At 40.7% G+C, this 12,685-nt stretch overlaps 1 protein-coding gene across 1 annotated transcript; it reads right to left on the bottom strand.

The window, feature by feature from the left end:
• Positions 1-2,496: 2,496 nt before the first annotated feature.
• LOC310993033 (E3 ubiquitin-protein ligase TRIM21-like) lies at positions 2,497-11,696 on the bottom strand (the record flags this gene model as incomplete). The annotated part of the gene is made up of 2 exons (XM_083981285.1): positions 11,644-11,696; positions 2,497-4,161 (listed from the first exon to the last, which is right to left on the bottom strand). Exon 2 carries the CDS (start codon positions 4,150-4,152, stop codon positions 2,497-2,499), a length of 1,656 nt encoding a protein of 551 aa, XP_083837411.1. The 5' UTR covers positions 4,153-4,161; positions 11,644-11,696.
• Positions 11,697-12,685: the final 989 nt, after the last annotated feature.

Below are 12,685 nucleotides of genomic sequence, written 5' to 3'. Positions count from 1 at the left end.
TTGAGTGCCATTGACGTATATATACGTCAAATGCAGTTTTCTGCGGCTGGTAAATGGGGGCGCTGTTGCGCACACTGTGAGTAATTTTGGGGCTTCTGGGATGTGTAGAACGAAGAAGACTGTAGATCAGAGCAAGAAGTGAAGAAGAAGGAGAAGACGAGTGCGATCGGTACAGAGAGAAAAAAGTTGGGAAAAGTTTCTATTTCTAGAGGAAAACGACGGGCAGAGCCTGGAACAAGTGTAACGTGGAGCTGGAGGAAAGCTTAGCCACGGATGCTATTAGCATAGCTCCAGCATGAAGTGATCGGAGGAGGCAGGAAAGGTAAACTGATCTAGATGATCAGCACCGAAATGCCGAATCGAAAGCGGATCGCGGAGTCAGTTTCACCAGTTGCTGTAAACCGACGTCGTGACGACGAACCGAGAGATCAGCGCGGTGCGTCGCTACCGCGGCCGCGTCCAGCACAGAGGCTGAAGACGCCACGACGTCTCCCTCCTTCAGAGACGAGGGGAAGCAGCAGGAGGAGAAGGAGGAGAGGGGAGGGGCAGAGAGGGGGAGAGGAGGGGGGAGGAGAGGGTGAGGGGGCAGCAACTGCAGGAGGAGTAGGAGAGCAGGCATCACTCTGCATAGTAAGACTCCTACTTGTTGTATTTTAGTTTTTTTTTTTTTTTTTTGTACAATGAAAAAACATGTGAAATGAAATTTTCAGATGTCTTACATGTTTCTGAAGCCAAAATTAAAACGGATAAATCACTGTTTGTCTTGAGAGACTCTCTTTCACAAAAATGCATTTTTCTCAGCTTTCTAGAAAAAAAGTGGTCTTTTTGGTGCAACCAGGCTCTATTCAACTTAAGATAAATTAAGAATGGAACAAGGTACAAACAAATGGTTTTTCCCTAGTTAAATAGAGAGTCTCCTCTTTCCTTTGAGCTATTTTGTGTTTTCAGAGTCATAATACAAAATATTCTCTTGGTCTTAAAATATTACTCAAAATGCCCCGAAACGCTGGCACATGGCACTGACCATTTTATAAAAGGGCTGGCACTCAATGAGTTAAAGGGATATTCCCGCATACATTTAATCCATGGTCTAACACACCGTGACAACGAGTTAGACCCCCCCTCGAGAGTTGAAGTCTGCTAACCGCTAGTGTAGCTCATGTTATCTGGCCCTCTGCGTTGTGTTTTTGGTATGGCCTGCCCCAGGTGGGGTTCCAACCCTGGTCTCCCGATGCAAACCGTTGTGCCAAGAGGTCAATGACCGCTTGGCATTCTGGTTTGCACGTCCTTTTATGGGTGAGTGAGTGCACCCAGACCCTCCGTTACACTAGCTTCTTTAGTTAGTTAGTTTTGTTAGTTAGTTTAGTTTATTTAAAGTGTAAAATCACCATGGTGCAACATGGTCTCGATACACTTTACAAAATTCATTATAATAATAAGAATCGCAGGGTCACTTTACACAAACAGTATACAATAAATGATCAGAACAATACAATACACAGTATGTTTGCCAAATAGGCAAACATACTGTGGAGGACAGAAAAAAGAACAAGCAAAAGAACGCACAGGGAGATAAATAGGAAATTCAAATTTCGCCAAAACATTGTGTAAGAAGGTGTTTCTTAAGATTGTGTTTCTTTAGTTGTAGCAACAAAGAACGTATGATAACAAACAGTACCACGGTCTATTTCTCCACGCACAAACCACGATCAAAAACCCACTCATAGCCACAAATAATTCTCAGAACAGCACCAGACATCATCAACAGTACAAACAGAGTCCCAGCCCATAATACGAGGCATCAAACACCTGTTAGCTTTGCCTGGTTTCCATTGAAAAGAGAACTCACCAGCTCTCCTCCAGTTGTACGTTACGCAGCCTCAACAGCTCTGTCATACAGGAAGGGTTTAAACCTAGACTTCAATGTAGTTAGAGCGTCTGCCTCTCTGACCCATGGAGAGAGCTGGCTGAGGTGAAACAGGACCAAGATGGAGACAGGTCCATAAGAACCAGAACCAGAACCAGAACCAGAACCAGAACCAGAACCAGACCCAGACCCAGAACCAGAACCAGAACCAGAACCAGAACCAGACCCAGAACCAGACCCAGAACCAGAACCAGAAACTGCAGCAGATATGTTAATAAACATATTAATTGAGATGAAATTGAATGAGTTGAACAGTTTATTGTAATAAAAACAGGAATCAAATGATGAAGAAATTTGGCGCTGATCATTCATCAATAACAAACTATGTTCCTCATTTTCACATAAACACATTTTTTACAATGATCCTCAAATATGGTTCAAACACTTGTGATTATCTATTAGAATCTGATGGATCAATAAACAGTGACTCAGCATATCAGGCCTCACTCTTCACTGCAGCTTCAACAATAATATTCATAATACAACACAATAATTTATCAGGTGATTTCTCCAGTAAAAATTAGTTTGATTTTCATTAAACACGAGACAGAATTAATCATTTCATTGGTCTACTCAGTTTGATTGACAGGACAGATGATCAAAGGGGCGGAGTTTTCAATTCCATCATTAAAACAGGGATTGAAGAACGGGTGTAGTTTGTCAGTGAAGCAGCAGCCAGTGAAGGAGTAGATGAGAGCTGCAGCATCTACATCATAAAAGGAGACCAGTCCCTCCTCATAATCCACAAACACCCCCACCTTCTCAAGACCAGACTTCAACCTGAGACGGACTGGGGGGCCATCATCAGCTATGTACTCACTTTCAACACTCAAACTTATTGTCCAGTAACCATTCTGAGGACTCGGTGTGATGCCTCCCTTCCTGTCAATCGACTCTCTGGCCACTCCCACAACCCACAAAGTTTTTCTTTTGACCTGAACCTCAAAGTAAAATCTGCCTGAAAAGAAACTCTGTTTTCCCAAGACACTAAAATGACATGTAAATCTATCTGGGTTGTCTGGGAGATTCTTCCTCACATCACCATGATGAACTTGTTTTCCATCATCAGACAGGATGAGATCAGGATATGCTGTATCAGGATCCAGAGTCACATCCACTGCAAACTGCTGGACCCTCTTCATCTTCATATTCAGCTTTGTCTTCCTCACCTTCTTCATCTGTCCACGGAGCGTCTCCTCCAGCTGAGACAAGGCTCTCACCACAGTCCCCTCATATGATGGTGGACGGACTCTGACCTGTGTCCAGTCCTTGGTGGGTGCAGCAGCTTTCAGGGATGGGAAGCTTTGGAGGAGGTGGAGGTGGTCTTCAGAGAGTGAGAGCTGCTTCACCTCAGTGCTTCTCTTCTCCAGCTCAGAGATTTCCTGTTCCAGCTCTGTGATGAAGTCTTCAGCCTGTTTCTCTGAGCTTTTCTGTTTCTCTTCGATCTCCTTGATGAGCTGCTTCAGGCCTCTGTCAACAGATTCCTTCAGAGCAGTGAAGACCTCAACACCTTCTGCTTTGTCTCTGTCTGCAGCAGCTTCACTGATCTTCACTGACTGTTTCACCTCCTCAATCTTCAGTCGTCTCTTCTGGATCATCTGCTGAGTTTCAGCCTCTGTCTTCTGCAGCTCTGCCTTCTTTCCTTCATATTCTTCTCTCAGAGGAACAAACTCATGAGTCTTGTGGTCTAAAACAGAGCAGAGCATGCAGACACATGTCTGGTCGGTCTGACAGAACAGCTCCAGAGGTTTATCGTGCTTCCTACACATCCTGTCCTCCAGGTTCTCCACAGGCTCCATCAGCTGATGTCTCCTCAGACCTGACACTGTCAGATGAGGCTCCAGGTGAGTCTCACAGTAGGAGGCCAGACACACCAGGCAGGACTTCAGGGCCTTCAGTTTGGTTCCAGTGCAGACGTCACAGGGAACTTCTCCTGGTTTGGAAACTTGTTGCTCTGAGCTGCTGCTGCTGGTTTTCTGTTGAGCTTCACGTCTGAACTGAGCCACCATCTCAGAGATGAACCTGTTGATCTTCATCTGAGGTCTAGTGTAGAAAACCTCTTTACAGATGGGACACTGACACCTGCCACTAACGTCCCAGTGCTGAGTGATGCAGCTCTGACAGAAGTTGTGTCCACATGATGTGGTGACTGGATCAGTGAAGACATCCAGACAGATGGAGCACAGGAACTGATCTTCAGACCTCAGGTGACCAGCAGCAGACATGTCTACACACTGAGGGAGGGAAAACAAACACATGAGTTTAAAATAATGTTCTGTCTCTTTAAGATTATTTTTCTCCAACTGGGGGGCGGGGGTGTTGTATGAACATTTATCCTTCACACCGAGTCTGATGTTCCAAATTTGAAGTGTAAACAGCCAATCAGAGAAGAGGAAGGAAAGACCACAGTAACCAATCACTGATCCCTTGAGATGTACATGAAGAAGAGCAGCAGACTAAAGCTGCTCCATTATTATGTTTTGTTCAATATTGAAATTACACTTAAAACAAAAACAGTTCTGTCTGTGTATTCCTGTTATACATGATACCATTTAAAGATGATGAGGAGGATCAACTTTTATGTTGCACACACATGCTCATATTTAATAATCATATTGTTTACTATTATTTCATTTTTCATACATTTAGTTTCCATTCATACATTCTGTTTACTGAAATGTGTGTGTGTGTGTGTGTGTGTGTGTGTGTGTGTGTGTGTGTGTGTGTGTGTGTGTGTGTGTGTGTGTGTGTGTGTGTGTGTATTTGCTTTATGTACATAATCACACTTTGACATCTTTATTTTTTATATATATCATGTATAACAGGACAAAATCTGCAGAGCGAACTGTTTTTGTTTTTAAACAAACAACAAGGACACTGTATTTCCTCTGGCTGCTTCACAATAAAATAATGTGGCTTTTATTGTGAAAGAGCAGCAGGAAGTAGAGAGCTGTAGCAGGTGATAACTTGACAGTTCTAAAACCAGGAAATGAGGTGAAGTGTAGAGAGAAGCTGAGAGTTATAAAAGTCCTGAGCAGAGACACAGAGACAGTTTAAAGTGGACTATAGTGTCTCTGTGGACAAACAGCCTCAGGTCTGTTGTGAGCCAGTTCACTAGAGTCAGTGTGACATGAAGAGAGTGAAGCTTCAGCTGAGTAGAGATGAAGCTCAGTGTTAAAGCTGCTGCTCACACAGTCGCTGTGTCTCAATTCGAATACTTCCCTGAGTACACTGTAATGTAGTAGGGGAGAGTGGGGTAATTTGTGCCATGGGGCAAGTAGTTCCACCCCTGTTATCTAGAAAACCATAGAAGAAGTTGGTCATGTGACCACATATTTTTGAAGGGGCATCCATCTCATCCTATCAAGAAGGGAGACACATGGCTTGAGAGGAAAGCACATTTATGTTCAAAAAACAAGTTTTTGCCCTCCAAAGTAAAATTTATATGATCAAGGTTTTTTGATTGCCGTGTTTGAACAATTATAGATAACTTTGAAAACAGTTCACACATGTTTTAGTGCTTTATTAAGCTACACCATGAGTCTATACAGTTAGCATGATGCCGTCACGTCATGTCCGGTGGCACGTGAGGAGCACTCGTGTGCGGAGAACGCCAATACTCCGAGATATTATGGTTAAATTCCAAGTTTGGTGATGCAAATTCTCGGGAAAAACTCCTGATCCCTGGCGGAAAGGTGGATTCCTTTGACCTGAACCGAAGCAAAGTGGTCTGGAAGTTTAAATGACTAGAAGAAAGCGTGGAGAGAAGCAGACGCCAATCTCCGCACCACCTGGCACTGATTTACCTGATTCACCTGTTTCAACTGCGGCACAGGTACCAGTAAAAGAAATGGATAAAAAAGAAATGTCTGAATTAATCCGCTCGATAATACGGGAGGAATTAAAAGCACACATGGATGAACTGCAACCGCAGCTTAATTCCATAAAACTTGATGTGAAGTCATGTGCAGAAAAAGTGACGGGCATGGAGACGGTGTTATCGGGTCAGTCTGACCAAATAAATGAACTGGAGAGAGAATGTGGTGCGCTTCGGAAAATATGTAACGCACTCCAACAGGAAAATCAAGAGCTGAAAGACAAAACTGACAGACTGGAAGGTTACAGTCGAAGATTTAATATAAGGGTCTTTGGACTGGACAGGGGTGTCGAAGGTGATAATGCCACTGAATACATGTTTGCGCTTCTGAGAGACGTTTTCACGGGACAAAGGAATCTTCCTGGTCCTCCGGATGTAGAGATTGCGCATAGAGTCGCCGGCAAAGGCCCTGGTCCAAGACCCATGATCGTGAGATTGCAGCGGTTCATGGTGAAGGAAGCTATCCTGAAAATGGCAAAATCAGAAAAAGTGCTGGAATATAAAAACATGAAGTTGAAGATATTCCCTGATCTGACAACAGAAATGGCAAGGAGGAGAGCACTGTTTAACAACGTCAGAGGAAAGCTGTATCGGGCTGGCATACAAAGTGGTCTAATTCACCCGGCCACTCTCATCCTAACTTTCAATGGAGAGAAAAAGATCTTCCAGAAAGTTAGTGAAGCAGAGAAATTCTTCGAGGAAAAGATTAAACCATTGCTGCATACGCAGTAAATGCTGGACTGAAGTTGGAGGAAGCTCATGAAGCAGTGTGTGTTTGAGCAATGGACAGGAACGGGACCCATGATTTGGATTTTGGATTACGTTTATGGAATGACATTTGAACACGAAGACAATCCTAAAAGGATGCGAGGTCGCTGAGGTGTGGGAGAATGGTGAACAGCGCGATCACAGACTGTGCGTAATATGGAGACGGGGAGTGGTGAACAGCGCGAGCGCAGCTGGTGCGTAATGTGGAGACTGACTCAACATGATCTACCCTGAAAATGAAAGAGAGACAGTAAACTTGTGCGGTAAGCATGCAGAACACAGACTGAATAATTATTTGTTATATGATGATAAATTGTTTAAACTTGGATGGTTTAAGTTTGGATAAACTATGGTGATCAATAAAGAAAATATGATTTCGTTTATATTAAGAAATAAATGAGGTTTCCGTTATTATTATTATTTACTTCCAAGGAGTGATAAAAGGGTAGAAAATTAAGTTTAAGCTAATGCATTTGCAGTTTATCAGCTCAGTGATACGACTGTATGATTTCAGGAGGATTAAACAGAACTGAGTTCATTCAAATGTCAACGTAGGAGGTTGGCTGACTCTCACGGATAGACGAGTGGTATAATTTTATGACAATACAAAGTGTTAATTTATTTGTTTTTTTAATGTTTGTGGGTATTTGTTACAATGTTAAATGTATTTTATGTTGCTCTGAAATTGAATCAACTCGAATAAGACTGATAAGAATGTACACCCTGTTTAATGTCATATAAATTACCGAGGAAAGGCCTAAAAATGGCCCATATAAATATATGTAGTATTAGGAATAAATTAAATGAAGTGGAGAACATAATCCTGTCAAATAATTTTCATATTTTGGCCGTGTCTGAAACGCATTTAGATTCTACATTTGAGGACACATCACTGATGATAGAGGGGTTTAATATCTATAGGAAAGACAGAAATGCTTATGGAGGTGGGATCTGCATTTATGTGCAGCGCCACCTACCTGTAAGAATAAGACATGATTTAATGCAAACTGACATTGAAGTTCTTTGGTTGCAAGTACATTTAAAGCATCTCAAGCCTTTATAGGATGTGGTTACAGACCCCCCAGTGCTAATTGTGAATATTTAGATAAAATGTGTGAAATGCTTGACTCTGCTTGTTGTACAAATCTTGAGTTATATTTTATGGCAGATATGAATGTAAACTGGGAGTTGTTGTCCTGTCCAATGAGAAGGAAATTGGCTGATATATGTGCAGCTTCGGGATTGACTCAAGCAATGAACAAACCAACAAGAATTAGCTTTAATAATGATGGCAGGAGAGTGGCCACTTGTATTGATCATCTCTATTTAAATACACCTGAGATCTGCTCCAAAGCTATATCTATGCCTATAGGATGCAGCGATCACAATCTAATTGCAATAGTTAGGAAAACAAAGGTGCCCAAGGAGGGATCGAGAATAATTAAGAAGAGGTCATTTAAAGCATTTGATGAAGAAAAATATGTAAGAGATGTTTCAAATGCTAAGATATCAAATATTCTGTTGCTTGAAGATCCTGAAGCTGCCTTTAAAGTTTTTGATGATACATTAACAGGTGTTATAGATCAACATGCACCTGTGAGAAAAGCCACAGTGAGGACTGTTAACTCACCATGGTTGGACAGAGAAACAAAAGAACATATGATTGAAAGAGATCAGGCAAAACAGATTGCTTTATCATCTGGTATTAAATCAGACTGGCAAATTTATTGTAAATTAAGAAATTTTGTTACAAAGTTAAATAGGAGGAGAAAAAAAGAATATTATGATAACATAGTTCAGGAAATGAAGCACGATAGTAAAAGATTATGGAGTACACTAAATGTTTTAGTTAAGGGCCACACCAAGTCTTCACCATCTTACTTAGAAACTGGAGGAGAGTTCTTGACCAAACCCAAGGACATTGCTAATCATTTGAATAATTATTTCATTAATAAAATCGATAAGTTAAAAAGTACTGTACAGCATAATGATACTGACCTTGCAGAAAGACTAATTAACCAAATTATGGAAGGTAAAGAATGTATTTTTGATTTCAAGACTGTTACAGTTTCTAAAGTTGAGTTATTATTAATGAATTGTAAGAATAAGTCACCTGGGGTTGATTTTCTTGATGGAAGGTTATTGAAACCTATTGTTGGTATTGTGGCCCCAGTGGTAACACATATAATTAATTTATGTTTGACTAAAAATATATGGCTACAAGGATGGAAAATTGCAAAAATAATACCAATTCCCAAAAACAAAAAGTTGCAGTTTTCTGATTCAAATAGTCGACCTATCAGTTTATTGCCAATTTTGAGTAAAATCATGGAAAGAATTGTGTATGAGCAAATTCAGTCATATTTTTCTAATAATTATTTATTTACAGATTTTCAGCATGCTTACAGGGAAAAATATTCTACAACAACAGCTATGACACAAATGTTAGATGACTGGTGCAATGAAATCTCGCAGAAGAAAATGATAGGAGCTGTCTTCCTGGATTTTTCGGCAGCGTTTGATATTCTAGATCATGAATTATTATTGGCAAAACTGAAACATTATGGGTTTTCATCATCAGCTTTGTTAATTATTAAAAGTTATTTGAGTGAGAGATGGCAAATGGTTTATTTTAATGGAAGTGAGTCAGATTTAAAACAAGTAAAACAGGGAGTACCCCAAGGAAGTTGCCTTGGACCTCTTTTGTACTCAATCTTCACCAATGATTTTCCCTTGGCATTAAAAACAGCTCGCATGACAATGTATGCCGATGATACGACAATTTACTTAGCTGAAAGAACTATTGATGGATTAAATAGACATTTAAATGAAGAAATGAAGTTGGTTTCTGAGTGGGTTAACTGTAATGGATTAATTTTGAATGTGTCAAAAACAACTAGTATGGTTATTGGATCAAACTATTCACTGCGTTCAAACCCAGAGCTTAATGTGATGATCAATAACAAATTAATTAAACATGTGAAAGAGGTAAAATTATTAGGAATCATCATAGATCGTACATTATCATGGGACATGCATATAAAGAGGATAATAACCAAAATTGGAAACATTCTTTCAATGATTAGGAGATGCTCTAAATATTTAACAACACAAATTACTAAACAAGTCATTCAAGCACTGGTTTTGTCGCATATGGATTATTGTACAGTTGTTTGGTCCAATACCTCACTAGCCAACATCAGAAAACTGCAACTTATACAAAATAAAGCAGCACGTGTTGCACTTATGTGTGGAATAAGGTCGAATATTTGTCAAATGCATGCCAGTCTTGGTTGGCTGGATGTTAAGCACAGATTGTCATATTTGTTGATGGTTTTTCTTAAAAATATAATAACAACTAAAATGCCATACATTTTGTATAGAAAATTGTCTTTTAGTTCAAACACACATAATTATTCAACTCGACATGCTGCTGGAGGTTATTTTATCTTACCCAGGGCACTCTCTCAAGGCACAGTATTATATCGAGCTATGAAGGAGTGGAATGCCCTTCCGAATTATGTTATACAACAAAGAAACATGGTTAGTTTTAAAATGAAATTAAGAGATTATTATTTTGATCGCAATTTTGACCATTAGTAGCCTATTTGTAAAACTGGGTCCTGGTATTCTTGTTGTGTAGTGATTCAATGTAGGAGCGGGTAACATATGTTAAGTGTTTGTCTTGGATGTTTGTTTTTTTTTTTTCTTGTATTGAGTATGTGTTTTCTGTATGTATTTATTTATTTTTTTTTTTTTTTTTATGTATTAATGTATTTTATGTGTTAATGGTTTGTATTTGTCATTTATTATGATGAAAAGACCCCAGGAAGAATAGCTGCTGCGTGGCAAAAGCTAATGGGGATCTAAATAAACTAAACTAAAAATGCCAGCTCAAAACAGCTGGGGAATCCTTTTTTCTCAAAATGCTGGGCTTGGGGTAATTGGGGTTAAGTTGTGCCAGTGGCAGTGCTGTCTGTGTATAGGAGAAACATGGCAGTGGGCACGGATTGGCTTGAAACTTAACATGTGTGATGAGGGGCCGCCCCAGAACACACCTGCCCAGTCTGGTTGTACTCGTAGCCTGGTGGATGAACGAAACATGGCGTTTCTTTGCGCCACAGCCCCCAGCGTGCCTCAGGCCTCCGCGACTACATGGGGACAAGCGAGGGCCCGATCATCGCCGCTTCTGGCTTTAATTTTGTATTGAATGTCTTGCTTTTACATAGCATTAACATTTGTGAGATTAAAATGATCTGTTTTACTTCAATTATCAATGGCACAATTTACCCCAGTGTATTCTCTCTAATGGCACAACTTACCCCGCACCGGGGGCAAGTTGTGCCAGAATTTTTTTTTTTTTCTAAAGCTATATTTCTGAAACAGTTGATTTAAGATTCAAAGTGATTGTTCCCAGGGATGCACAACATCCTAAACTATATGTACATATATTAGTTGGGGGCATTATTATAATCCCCTTGCTTTAAAGGCAATTTAAGTAAAAATTGGCACTACTTACCCCGCTCTCCCCTACATACTTCTGCAGTGCGCAAATTTCGACGGTTAGTGTTGATTCAAATCGAATGCTGTTGTTGTGCACTCACCAGAACTAATGATCTCAACGGTTGCCAGTGTTGTTTGTGTGTTTTTTTGGGACCACTATTATTGCCTCTCAACTCATCTACGGCTTGTTTTTTTTTGTTATTTCAACTAGCTATAATGCTATAACGCCTTACTCGTCACTTTTTTCTTTGCTTTTTTTTTTTTTTTTCTTGTGTGCGCCACCTGTTTAATGTGAGGTTGAGATTACGCCACTACCGCCACATCATCTGGCTCCTTTTACTGGTGGAAAACATTGGCCTGCCAGTATATTAAATTACATAATTTATACTCCACTACATAGCCACGACAGTGATAATTGAGGGTGTGACGTTTGCCATCTGGGTATACAGTAGACTGCATTTTGACATACTTGTGAATTGAGACGCACTTACGTACTCAAAATACTTAGTTTAAGTATGGAAGTATTTGAATTCAGACACAGCAAGTGAATATGATGAGCTGTACTCACCAGTGTTTGGTAGAGACTCTGCTGTGTTGCTGACAAACTCCTGATGGACTCACTTTGACTTTCCGTCTTTTCTCAGTCCTCGATCTCTCACTCTTTAGTCTTAACTTCTGGACGGTGACGCTGTGTGTCTGTGATTTTATTGTGGGTGTTTCTCAGGTGAACATGGAGCAAAGGTGAAACTACACCTTTGCTCCACGTGGGAGCAAGGTGCAGGTGGGAGGAGTCAAGAACCTGGATCAGTGCCCACGGCCTCACCTTTGATACCATCATCCTCCATAAACTGGGTCATAAAATATAAACCTCTCTCTGCTCATGGACGTCGGACTTCCTCACCAACAGACTACAGCGTGGTGAAATCAAACCATGATCCTGGACTCAGGTGAACCACAGGACCCAGTAGTCCAGTTTGCTGATGACACCACTGCGGCGGGACTCATCAGTGACAACAAATAGACCTTCTACAGACTGGAGGTCCAACATAGTCTGACTCCTTTTTTGTTGTTGGACTCTAGGTTGTTTGTATTCTGCTCCTCTGTTGCTCACCCTGAGGTTTCTCCAATTTTTCCCTGTTAAAAGGGTTTTCCATGGAGTTTTTCCTCAGTCAATGTGAGGGTCTAAGGACAGAGGATGTTGTTGTGATGCCATGTGAAGCCCTTTGAGACAAACTGTTTGTAAAAACGGGCTATACAAACAAAATTGCCTTGCCTTGCCAGAAAAGGCTCTAAAACGGATGCCATGTGTCTGTCTGGTAATTCTGTATGACAATCGGTCAGTCTTACCTGGAGTGCCCACACAGGCCTTAAGCTCCACCATTGACACCATCATCCTCCATTAACTGGTTCATGAACTCCTAAAGGTCCAACAACTTGGTCCTAAAACACCAAAACAACCAACCATAAAGTATCAGGACCTTGAAATGACATCATCAACCACAATCCTAGACTCAAGTGAACCACAGCACTCAGTCTGGACCTCCTTCAGGACTTTGTCTCCATCCAGTCCTCCAACACCAAACAAACAGAGCCTTTTCTCATTCTGGGAT

This window comes from Trachurus trachurus, assembly GCF_905171665.1.
Source record: "Trachurus trachurus genome assembly, chromosome: 10".
Taxonomy (NCBI): domain Eukaryota; kingdom Metazoa; phylum Chordata; class Actinopteri; order Carangiformes; family Carangidae; genus Trachurus; species Trachurus trachurus.
The sequence above is the reverse complement of the archived record's forward strand: the minus strand, read 5'-3'. Positions and strand labels throughout refer to the sequence as shown.